The sequence below is a fragment of the Pteropus vampyrus genome, unplaced genomic scaffold, assembly GCF_000151845.1.
Source record: "Pteropus vampyrus isolate Shadow unplaced genomic scaffold, Pvam_2.0 Scaffold101, whole genome shotgun sequence".
Lineage (NCBI taxonomy): Eukaryota > Metazoa > Chordata > Mammalia > Chiroptera > Pteropodidae > Pteropus > Pteropus vampyrus.
The window spans coordinates 711360-723822 of NW_011888882.1; the positions used below are offsets into that span (position 1 = coordinate 711360).

General features: G+C 33.4%; 1 protein-coding gene and 1 pseudogene across 2 annotated transcripts in view; one reads left to right on the plus strand and one right to left on the minus strand.

Moving 5' to 3' along the window:
- The window catches only part of KPNA5 (karyopherin subunit alpha 5), a 45931-nt gene extending 33468 nt beyond the window's left edge, over nt 1–12463 (minus strand). The window contains exons 1-5 of one of the 2 annotated variants that reach the window (XM_011364768.2): nt 12223–12463; nt 8135–8221; nt 7069–7202; nt 5561–5662; nt 5337–5436 (exon numbers count right to left, since the gene is read on the minus strand). In XM_011364768.2, the coding sequence (XP_011363070.1) occupies nt 5337–5436; nt 5561–5662; nt 7069–7202; nt 8135–8138 (340 nt within the window). In that variant the 5' untranslated portion in view covers nt 8139–8221; nt 12223–12463. The remainder of the gene's footprint in view (nt 1–5336; nt 5437–5560; nt 5663–7068; nt 7203–8134; nt 8222–12222) is intronic. The other variant, XM_011364767.2, reaches the window with a different exon arrangement.
- Nucleotides 1896–2901, plus strand: LOC105295198 (annotated as a pseudogene).

The window sequence follows — 12463 nt, forward strand, 5'->3', positions numbered from 1 at the left end:
AAATCATGCTGTCAATTGTTAAGAAAGGTTTTTCAGAAATGGACCTCTTTCTTCCTTTTCTTCTGTTTTCTATAAATTTGCTGTCCTTCTAATTTGTTCAAAAATTAGATTTCTGCAAAGTTAGTAAAGCTATACACAGAAAAGTTTTGTTTGGGTATTCTAAATAAAAAGTCTGAATTCCTCAAAATGTAAATTCCAGACCCTAGCTTAAACTGTTGTTAGAGTTATAAAACATCAACAGGACAAAACAATATATATTACTAATGCCTTTACATCCATCTTTTAAAAAATGAAAACAAAATTATAGTTGTAGTTACCACCTTCATCTTCTAGTTTTTTCTTTTTCCATAAGAAAATTCTAAATCTACTTTCCTATTTTTTTTAAAAAAACAAAAACTTTTTCTTGCTCTTTCTTACTTGACGGGGGAGAGAAAGCAGAGGTTGAGAGAAGGAAGAAAACAGTGGGTTTTCTGGTTTAGAGGGTGAGAGAAGTGGGTATGGGAACTGTCAGCTTTAAATATGTGATAAACAAATATAAATTTTAGATATATAGAGAGATTTAAGAATCCAAATATGGTCTCTTCCTAGCAAATTACTTTATGGTTACTTTCATCTAAAAGAAAACAAAGTGCACTTGGATCATCAGTTATTCTAACAGGTATCATGAACTATTATTAACTTTTACATTGGAATTATATTAATTGACAGAATAATAGCTATGTTATCTTCTAAAGGTGATCAACTATTATAGAGAAGATGTTCAATCACTGTGGCAATATAAACATAAGTAAAATAGGGGACTATCTGCTTCAGCACTTAAAACTAAGCAAGAGTCCTCCACAACGACAGCAACAAAAATGGAGAAATTTCTTTAAAAACTGGAATTTAAGAAAAGGAAAATCTATGATTTATACCCACAGGAGTGGCTGGCCCTGATAGAGAAGTAAATAGGAGATTCTAGCTAAATGTCACTATCATAACTTACATCAGAGGAATTCTAGTTCTAGCTCCTGTCCCATGTTTCTACCAGTGATGGTTCAAGTAAAATTACAGTAAATCTAATATTTTTCTAGACCTGATATATTTGGCAGAATCTGACATCAATCGGTAAAAGAAAGCATCTTTAATTCCTGCTCTGTGCCCAATTGGGGAAGCATAATACCACTATAAAGAAACAGAAAAAAAATCAGTGGCTCTTTGAAAAAGATATTACAGTTTAAAAGAAACAGAAGACCCTGAGGAATTTGGGCAAATGAAGATAAAATCTTATGACTAAAGAATTTAATGGGCAAGTTGCAGTGTAAAAACGCTGGCGGCATAAGAATGTTAACATTCTTAAACAGAACTAAATCTAAATAAATTTTGCTAATTGGTTATAATATAATGCATATATGAAAAAGAAATCTTGAAAGAGAATATAATGAACATTAACATGATTTAAAAAGATAATATCAAATTCAAAACCCCAAAATGCGGAATCTGATAAAGAAGAGGAAGCGATTCTCAATTATACAAGGATTTCCTAACATTGCTAAGCTATGTGAGCTTCGAAGAAATGGAAAACAAAGGTTAAATGTACTTACAAAGCAGAACTACAATAAGAAAGCAAAAGCAAAAGCCTTGTGATCTTAGCTGACCTGAACACAAGATTTCTTTTATTCCTCAGGTTTTACTAAATTCTGTCTCTCTTGGGAAAATAAGGCAGCTAGCTAGCCACAGGCAATTTCAAAATTCTTCTCAGTTCACATATACAACTCAGTATAGTTAGTAACTAATTCTATTAATTCCATATACAAAACACAAGATAGACTAAGGGGTAAATGTTTGTTTAATAAGTAATTTTTATAAACAATATAAAATTTGATAAATAACATAAACAGGTAAATTATGAATTACAAAAGTCAATAATTAAAGAAAAATATTTAAGTACTTGAAAATGCCACACAATATGCTAATGCATAGCATGTTTTTTTTAAAGATAGTCATGTTAATAAAAACAGTGAAATGAATACTCATACAAACTGAAGATAGGAGTATAAATTAACACGCTGTTTATTTCCTTTGACCCACAGTTTTACTTTATAAATTTATACTAAGGAAGTTTTAGGTTGATTGAGGATTTATAGAGCTTTATGATCATCAAAAATTGGGGGAAAATGTGCAGGGAGGCCTTGATGGGAAAAATGGTGGAGGGGAAGGAGAGAGGGGAGAAGCCTGAGAAGCTGTAGTGAGCAGGCACCACCGGCAGACCTAAAGGAGAAGCAGAAAATCCTGTGAAAACTAAGATTATTTCCTCCAGTAATGGAGGGGGAAGTTCCAGTCACAGCACTGAACAGACCTCCCAACAAAGCCTACAGAGATCTCCACATCTGGATTTGCCATTTGACAAAGAAAGCCTCAGCCATATCCCTCAAACTTGGATCAGGTAAGCCTAAGGAAACTTTTCTAACTCTCCCTCCAAAAACCCTTTCAGTAGCAGCAGCTGTTAACGAAGATGAAGATAGTGAACCAGAAAAAATGCCTCCAGAAGCAAAGATGAGGATGAAGGATACTGGAAGCGATACATCAACGTCAACAGGACAAAACTCCTTAAATAAAGGAAAGTATGGGTTTTCTGATAACCAGAAGCTATGCAAGCTATGAAATATCAGTGGCCAAGACAATTAAATAATGTGTTTTGAAACTGGGGTGTGGGGTGGGTGTGAAGTTAAAAGGAACAGTTTCCTTTTTAAAGAATGGTATAAGACTATCTTTGGAGCCACTTTTTTTTTTTTTTAAGACAGTGGTATACTAATAAATGACAGTTTGAAATTAGAGGTAATTTATGTTTTATACACAGATTTTAAGACATCTGCTAATTTTGTAGTTTCATGTGATTAGTTTCCAAAGGTTACAGATAATTTTAAAAATCAGAAATGATACCTTTTTAAGAACTGCATATTTTTTTAGATACAACTATTAGCACATTAAGAAAGAAGCAAAAAGTATTGTCTCTTTAAACTGTAAGCAATTCCTCTCTAACTCCCTTATTAATCTAAAATTTCTGGCTCCCCGGAACAGCCTTATATTGTTAAAATGTTACTTTATTTCCTATTGGGCATTTGTTTTGTTTTAAGTCATAAACTGAATATTGCATTACTATCAGTGGATACAGATGCTTAATTCTTTAAAAAAATTTTTTTTAATTTTATGTAAACTGTTAAGTATTTGAAATAGCACACTTCCCCCTAACTAGTCTTGTCTATCTTCATTAGTCTTCAAAGAACGACCATTTGCTACCAAAGTAAATCAGTATTTTGAATATGCTTCTCTTAGTTTTTCTTATTAGTTAGTTCCTATAAGCATTTCCACCAGATCTTGAGGCAAGTCATAAGAAAGCTGTTCCTTTTAAAATACAAACCACCTCCAAAAATTTTAAATGTAAATAATACTTAAATATCTGGATGTTTTTATATTTTAAAAGGTAACAAACCCCAGAAAAAGCAACATTGTATGAAGAAGAAAAACTTTGTCAAAACATTTAGATTACTAACTTGTGAAATCCAATTTGATTTGAACTTACTATAGGAATTCTTATTTGGTCCAATAATATGGTTTAAGTGTATACATATTAACCAATGGCCTCTCAAAACCAAATTTTAGGTACTGAAAATAGAAGGAAAGAAAATCATTTTACGGAATCTTTGACCACATATACTTTGTCAGAGCTGTGTGTTGTAGGGTTATTTCTATTTTGTTTTTTGTATTTTTGTATAGTATATGAATTATTTTTTAATGTGAAAGTTAAACACATCCTTAAAGACACAGTCATAGATAAAAGAAAAATACAGTATAATAATTTCCTTAAAAATTCCTATAATGTTATATTTATAGGCAGCAGCTTCAGACTGTCTTAATGGTGGTAATTACCTGCTCAGGTCTTTTAATAGATAATTCCAGAGAAGCGCATGTATGTATTCCTAACACTTTGTTCACTTCCATTTAAGTTTAGAGTAAGCCCTAAGTAAAACAATGGAAATATGCATAGAACTATCTATCAGTTCTTACTTACATGATGATTTAATTAAATTAAGATACATTAATTCAATTTGCTTTAATGTAGGCAAACTTTTCATTTTTATCCATTTTAAAATTTACGTTAAAATAACATCTCTTTCCTACATATTTTCTTGACTTAAATGAAATAGTAACGTAAGGTCAAGATGGGAAACAGAAATGACTGAGATAAATGTCTTTACCAAAATACCAATAAATTTGTCAAACGAAAAAAACTGGGAAAAAGTAAAGGTCTGATTGATTGATCATACTATGATGTTATGCTGTCATTTAAAAAATTACGTCTGGAAAATATTTCTACAGAAATTTAAAAACATGTTTCTATAACTTTGTTTCTTGGCAATAGAAATAATGATTTTTATATTTGCTTCTTTTAATTCTTTTACATTTGCAAATATTCTACAATCAACATGTGTTACTTTGATAATGTTTTTTAAAAAACAAATGTTATCTAAAAATGTATTTAAACAATCATCTATTGGACACTTCAGCTGTTTCCATGTCTTGACCACCATGAATAACGCTGCTATAAACATCAGGTACATATATCTTTGCGGATAAGTGTTTTCAAGTTTTTTGGGTAAATGCCCAGAAGGGGAATTGCTGAATCATATGGTAATTCTATTCTTAATTTTTTGAGGAACCTCCATACTGTTTTCCATAGTGGCTGTTCCAATTTACATTCCTACCAGCAGTGTCTGGGGGTTCCTTTTTCTCCACAACCTCTCCAGCACTTGTTATTACTTGCCCTGTTGACGAGAGCCATTCAAACAGGTATGAGGTGGTATCTCATTGTGGTTCTGATTTGCATTTCCCTAATAGCTAGTGAAGTTGAGCATCTTTTCATATGTCTGTTGGCCATTTGTATATCTTCTTGGCATACTTATATGTGGGATATAAAACTGAAAGCAGCAAACAAATATGATAAACAAACAAAGACACATGGACAGCAGATTAGTGGTTACCAGAAGGAACGGGGCGGAGAGGTAGATAGGGGGGTCAAATATATAGTGACAGAGTAAATTTAACCTTGGGTGGTAAACACATAATGCAATACACATATGATGTAGTACTGAATTGTATACCTATATGATTTTATTAACCAATGTCACTCCAATAATTTTAATAAGAAAACTACGAAAAATTAAAAAAACATATTTTAAAGAAAAATTGAGAGCGCCTGTCAAAGAAAAGTGCCTTAAAATAAAAAATACCTCATAAATAAAACACTACAATAAAATCTTGTAATATCAAATAAGGATACTGAAAATAATTCTTGCCTTTAGAAAGCAGTTTTCTAAATTTCTGTGTTGCTGTTAGTTGTTGGTCAGCATTATTAGAAAAAATCATCTGAACCATATCTGTGGTAATAATTTCTTCCTAAAATAGAAAAAAATAAAATTAATTTATCATTTAAATATTTTACATGAATAGCATTTGCTGCATCCACTATTTTTGAAATATTGTTAAAGTATAATTTGAAATAGATTTTTGTAATATCTACCTCTGGAATAGGTACAGTGGAACTTATATCCGGATCCTGGATAGGACTTTCTAGCATAGATTCATCATTTCTGGGCAAAGAGACATTTCTGCGTTTGAATAGCTGTAATAAAGAGAAATTACTTTATACATTGAGCTTTCCTTAAAACACTGCATTCCCATGAAATTATATTTTTCATTTAAGTCAATAAAACAAACTAGTTTGTTTTATCATTTAAAATTCTGAATATTTTAGCATTTCCCAATTGCTATATGATGAAGACCTAAATTATCAACAAGAAGCTAAGACTTTCTGGGCTAGGTTGGCTCTTGCCTTGTAGAATGCTTTGGGTCATTCTTAATCAGATCTTTTACCACCAAAGGCCAGTCCCATCCGTAGAATACACACTGACATATTATAGCATGTGAAAAAGCACATATGCCCACACTGGATTATGAGATGTCTAAAAATTTTTCTAAGAAAATCTTAATTAAAAAGTAAACTGTTACATGGGAAAGATAATGTGGTATATTTACAGAACTAGTATATCAGATTAACAAGGAATAGAGAACTCTCAAGAAAGATGGCCCTATGCTTATTAATTCAACAATGGATAAAATTTTTTTAAAAAAGAGAGCAGGAAAGAGATATGGTGACTAATGGAGATTTAAGGGGACATCTCCTATATCAAAATTGAGGGTAAAAAAATTTATACTTTTTATAACTAAATAAATTCTGCTCTTCTTCAGCCTGTACACATGGATCTAATCATTCATTCAACAGATTTTTTTTTGAGCACCTATGATAACATAGTAGGGGCTACACTAGCTAGTACAGATAGAGAGATGTCAAATTATAATCATATTTCTAAAACAGGCCTTTTTCTCTACCATCTTCATTGCTAGTCCTTTTCATACATTAGTTTTAATTCATGTATCTGAGGATCGAATCCTCCTTATTACTTACAAATTCTAAATGTAAATATATCTTGAAATGAAAAATGTTGAGATGTACTCTTTTAAATGATTTTTTTCCCTTATGTCACACAGACAAAATTCAAACACAGAAAGCTAAGAGATCTGACTGATGAGATTATAGGAAAAACTGTATGAGTAGCATAGGAAAAACATTATAATTAACTTAGGGGCATGAGCAACGAAAATCATAAAGCAACAAATGAAATAATGTTTTTTTAAGAGAAAAATGTTATAATGACAAATGGAAATGATCTAAATAGGCTCAAGAGTAAAATTCTCTTAGCATTGGAGTAGAAATATAATTAACATAAATATTTATTGATACAACAGAAAAGCCATTCCTGTCGGTGATTTAAAATAGCACAGGATTCTGATTCACAAATTTGCTAATATTCCTGATGTCCAATAAATGTAAAAATAGATTTCTCTATATTCGATTTCCTAAAACAATTTTCAATTAAAATTATCTAAAAATTCACAATAATAATACAACTTCTAAAATCTGCATATAATGTTTTTGTGTTAAACAGAGAATTATTTTAAAACACTGACCTGTTCTTCCCTTTTTTGTTTTCGAAGCTGTATTCCTTCTTCTTCTCTTCGTCTACGCATCTCTTGGGGATTTAGGGCTTTATTCTTATAACTTTTCATCCTATAGTTATCTTTCCCTGGACTAGCCATGGCATCTTAAGGTTGGGAAAGAAAAAAGAATAGATACTGATAACTATCAAAATAACATGAAATGTTTACCCTAGGGCTACTAAATTCAGGCTCACCGATTAAATAGGCACAAAACCCCCTCTGAAAATTATGTACAAAGAACACATTCCCTCATTTCCACATCAAATTGGAAAAAAATGACTAAATATTTTAGTACTAAACTATCAAACAAATAGCAGATTCTGGTCTAAACATAGACAAAGCCATTACCCTAATTTCAATGAATCTAAGATGCATGCATCCCTGGTATTTTAACCTTTCTTAAGTGGGATGCATCTTAAAATCACTGTCAGCCAGGAAATAGTTGTGTAAAAAAATTCTAAATTACAGATTCTGGCAAGATCAAGAAATAACCAGTAATGATGTGTCTTATTTTCAATGGAATATGGTATCAGGCTTCAATAAGCACACCTCAAATATTTACTGGGGTCCAGCTTCCTTCATTTACTAAAGGCACTGCTTAAGAATTAAGGCCACACAGGTTATGACTTGAGTCATGGCTGCAATGCCAGTTTTCATTACTATAGTATAATTAGTTTCTTTTAAATACTAAAATACTTATATACTTTATTTTTAAAGTTTTATTACAAATGTATTTTAAAATATTATTATTTATATAAGCAAATAAGCATACTTAAAATATGTATTTTATACAAATATGAAATTTTATGTTTGAAATAGATGTAATAGTTTTACTTTTAGAAAAATTATAAACACTTTAATAATAGTATATGGACATTTTGCTCTCTGAAATGAATACTAAATTACTGATATTATAACCAATCCTGGATTTACACATTAAAATAATGAGTCTAACGCAGGGTTTCAACTTGAATTTAACATGAGAGATAATTAATGGCTATCCAGAATGTAATTTTGATAAATTCTGAGAACATACCCATGTCCAACAAGAGAGAATGTTGTGATCAACTAGCACTTATGAAAAAAATTGATCAGAGAGGAGGCTGCCATTTATCTGCCATCCCTAATGTAGAAGAGATTAGGTTAATGAAATGGCAAATTCCATTTAAGTAGTAAAGTACACTAAAATATATGCATTCACTCCTATGACAGCACAGAACACATAGCTACAAACTATGCCTTAAGGAGCTCAGAAAATCTCAGTTATCCTATTTTAAAGTATTAGCAAAAATTTCCCAGGGAAAAGGACAAAGAGTGAAAAGGGAAGAAATAAGCATTTCAAGCAGATGGAATATATATAAAGACAGAGTTCTTGAAGGTGCCCGGACATAAATACAAAAAAGTAAGAAATTCTGTATGCCTGAACAAGAGGACACATGTAAGAAGGGGTAGGAGATAAAGCTATAACAGTAGATAAGAACATATATGGCTCTTACAATATGGTTGAGAAAGAGGACTCAATCCCAAGAAACAAAAGTAAAGTAATTAAAGAGAAGGCTGTTTCAAACCTTGATGATGAAGACCTAAATTAAATTAGTAGTTGCACTGGAAATATAGAAGTCAGTTTGATTCCGGAAACATTTTGGAAACTGATTCAATAGTTAGAGGACAAATGAATTTAAGGAATATGTGGTGAGGAGAAATGGGAATTGAGGATAACGACATGGATTTTAGTTTGAGCTATTTTAGTATTATGACAAAATAACCCAAAACAGAATAAAGATAGAGGATCAGAGTGATGGTTTTGTTTGCTTGCCTACTTGTTTTTGAGACAAAAATAATGAATTCAATTGTTTTTTTTTTTTTAACTATATGGTAAAAGCACTCTTTTTGTATACAGTTCTATGAATTTAACAAATACACAGGCATGTACCCATCACAATTAAGATACAGAACAGTTCTATCACCCCCCAAATATTTACTAAGGCTGCTCCTATTAGCCTTCTTCGGACCCTTAACATCTGGCAACCACTGATTTGCTCTCTACCTCCAGAGTTCTGCCTTTTCCTGAATTTCACATAAACGGAATAAGAGTATGTAGTATTTAACTGGCTTCTTTCATTTTGCATAGTGTATTTGTGAGTTGGCCATATTATCGGCATGTACCACTAGTTTATTCCCTCTTACTATTGAGTAGTATCCTACTGTATGAATATATCACAATCTATCCCATTCATTAGCTGAAGAACATTTAGGTTATTTCTAGTTTAGGGCAGTTATGAATAAATCTATCATAAATATTCATGTACAGGTTTCTGTGTAAATATGTTTTCGTCTTTCTTGGATAAATATCTAGGAGCAGGACTGATAGATAATATGGCAAGTGTATGTTTCACATTTCATAAAAAGCTGCCAAACTGCAAAGTAACTGTTTCATTTTGTATCATCAATGTATAAGAGTTCTTGTTGCTCTGCATCCTGTCTACACTTGGTATTGGCAGGAGTTTTGTGGTTGTAGCCATTCTATAGGTGTATAGTGATGTTCATTTTGAACATGTTAAATTTATAGTACTTAGGGCACATACAGGAGGATCTGATTTATAGATGGTTAAAAATATGGGTCAAAACTCAAGAGAAGAGTCCTGACTGATCATCCAAGATCGTGTAGAGCTATAAAAGAAAGATGACCAAAGGTGAAATCTTGAGGATTTTCATATTTTAGTGGGAAAGAGCAAAGGAGACCAAAAAGAAATAGGTCAGAGAAAGAGAAGAACCAGCAGAAAATAAGAGTCATGAGAAAGAGAAAGGAATTCAAAAGGTAAGAGTATTTCACTTATGGTAGCAATAAAAACAAGCCACTTAATTTATGTGTTTACTGATTCAGCTAGCAAATATTAGTGCCTACAATAGGCCAATTATCACGCAAGACATAAGATTTGATAATTAGGTCACTGGTAAAGATAGGAGAGAAATTTCATTAGTGGTGGAGCTAAAGGTAGAACAGAATAAGCTGAAGACTTCAGAATGATTTAAAAGGTACTTTGTGCCTTTGAACTTAACATATGTATATTCCAGCTTACTAAAGTACATTTATAATTGGCCCAAATCCCTCTTTAAAATATTTAATGAATTAATTTCAGCAATACTGCATGCACCTAGAAATACTTGTCATTAGAAACAGCTCAAACTTAATTAATAACAATGTATAGCATTGTTCTCTAATTATTTCATTCATAAAAATTCTTTCTCATTAATAAGAGCTTAGTCTCTTGGAGGGGAAAATAGAGATTAGAGTTCATCACAGAGCAAACTGAACTTCAACATTAGTTGCTGAATTACACTCAATAAGTATTAAATATTTTAGAAAATTAAATGTTCACAGCAATAATCCTCTTAAAAATATTTATCACCTATACATTAGGCCTTATCTAGGCCCTTGGCTTCTAAACTTTTTGATCACATATCCTTATGTATGCAAAATATATTTGTGCATTCATCCTCAATGTTTATTTATTAATATACACTTATTACTAGCCTAATAAACTATCCCATTATAAAATTCACAAATAAAAAAATTTTAAATAGTTTTAAAAAGTAAACTAATGGAAGTTCTAATACTCTTCTCCCCACATCTGATTAAGTCACCTTGTACCTTCCCCCAACACACACACTAGACACTACTTTTAAGACAATTAATCAGGGAGTCCACATTAAAACCTTTCAATATAAATGTTAACCAAATAAAATCTAGCCCCAACAACGCCTTTATCGTTTGTTCCTTTTTCTTCTACAGTACTAACTTCTTGCCTCTTATTTAACACCTGCATTCTTGCTGCAGTTGCTTTAAAGAGGACATGAAGCCTACAGACAATGATCTCTAAAGGTGCCTCACCCAATGGGATAGTTTCGTTCTCTGGAAAATAACTTTGAATACTATACTTATAAGGCTGCTGTCATCACTCTGCAGCCTTTTGGCTAAGATCAAGTGTAGTATTTTTACTTATTAGTTTAATAAAAGCTACTGTCTCGTATAAGTTATTTTAAATATAAGAAATGCTATTCAGACACTTCAAAGTTGGAGAATAGAGGAATTTTCAGGCATAAACTTATTTTTTATTTAGCTCTTTGAAAAACTGTGTTGATGAGCAAAGAACTGTAATCTAAAAAATTTTTTTACATCTATTAATGGGACTTCCTGTGCCCATAGTCTCTATCTCTATGGGTTTGGGTGCCTATTAGTAAAATTACAAGATCCGTATGAAGGGGGAAAGTGTGTCGACTACAGCCCATACAACCGACAAAGCAGTACTCACGATCTAAAGAAAAGAACTGTCTTGTTTACCCAGAAACTAAGTCACTTTCCTACAGAATATGAATCATTGAGTGTTGTAATGAAGACACATTGTCAGAAGTTTTTTATAATGCGTTACAAAAGCCCAAGAGTAAAAGCCAATGTCATATATCTTTCTGAAGTATCACTGTTCCATTTCACAGCTTTCAGATCCTTTCATATCTTAAGCATTTTCGAGGAAACTACCAAATTTTTGTCTTGGACGGGAGTTGAAAGACAATATTCCTGAGAGGTACCTAACCCACACCTGCCAGTGTTAGGACTAAACCCTTCCAGGCATCTGCATCCCAGCGTAGGAAGGCAGCTGGCAAATGTAGAAGGTGCAACCTGTAGGCCCCCGGGACCGAATCTGCCTTATTCTGGACACTATGGTACTTTTAACAAGCTGCCAGACACAGACAGAGGCTGAGTTCCAGAAGTGAGCTCTTATCAACGTTGATAAGAGCACACACCGAGAAGAGAAAATACTGAGAAACCGTGAAAGAGAGGGGCGAGTGGATGAGACTGGCTGCCTGAAGCTCCTTCCGAGGACCAGCGTTGCTAAGAGGATCTGGACTCCCCGCGCTCACGCGTTGGCAAGAGAAAGGTCCGGCTGCCACGCCCCCGCCACCGCTATCTCCCTTAGGGGAACCATGAGAAAACCCCAGACACAGCCTGGTCCAAAACCCTTCGCAAGAAAAGGGGTAAATAAAAATAGTGGCCTAGGAACCAGTAGCTCCCCAAATGACCAAACCCGAGGCTCACCCAACCTAGCCTGCGTCACTCCCACTTACCCATTAAAGTTGCACTATCCGGTTCCCTGACCTCCAGCCCCCCGCTGCGGCGTCTGCTGCGGGTGACAGTGGGGTAGCCACTCCGCCCCTAGCGTTGAGCGTAGCGACTAGGTTTGCAACTTAAGATGGCGGCCACCTGCGCCCCTTCCCCGAGACCCCGAGGTTCGGCTCCCAGAAGCCCTTGCATGCGGCGACCGCAGCGGCCGCGGTGGCGGAGGCGGCTGCACAGACCCGCAGCAGG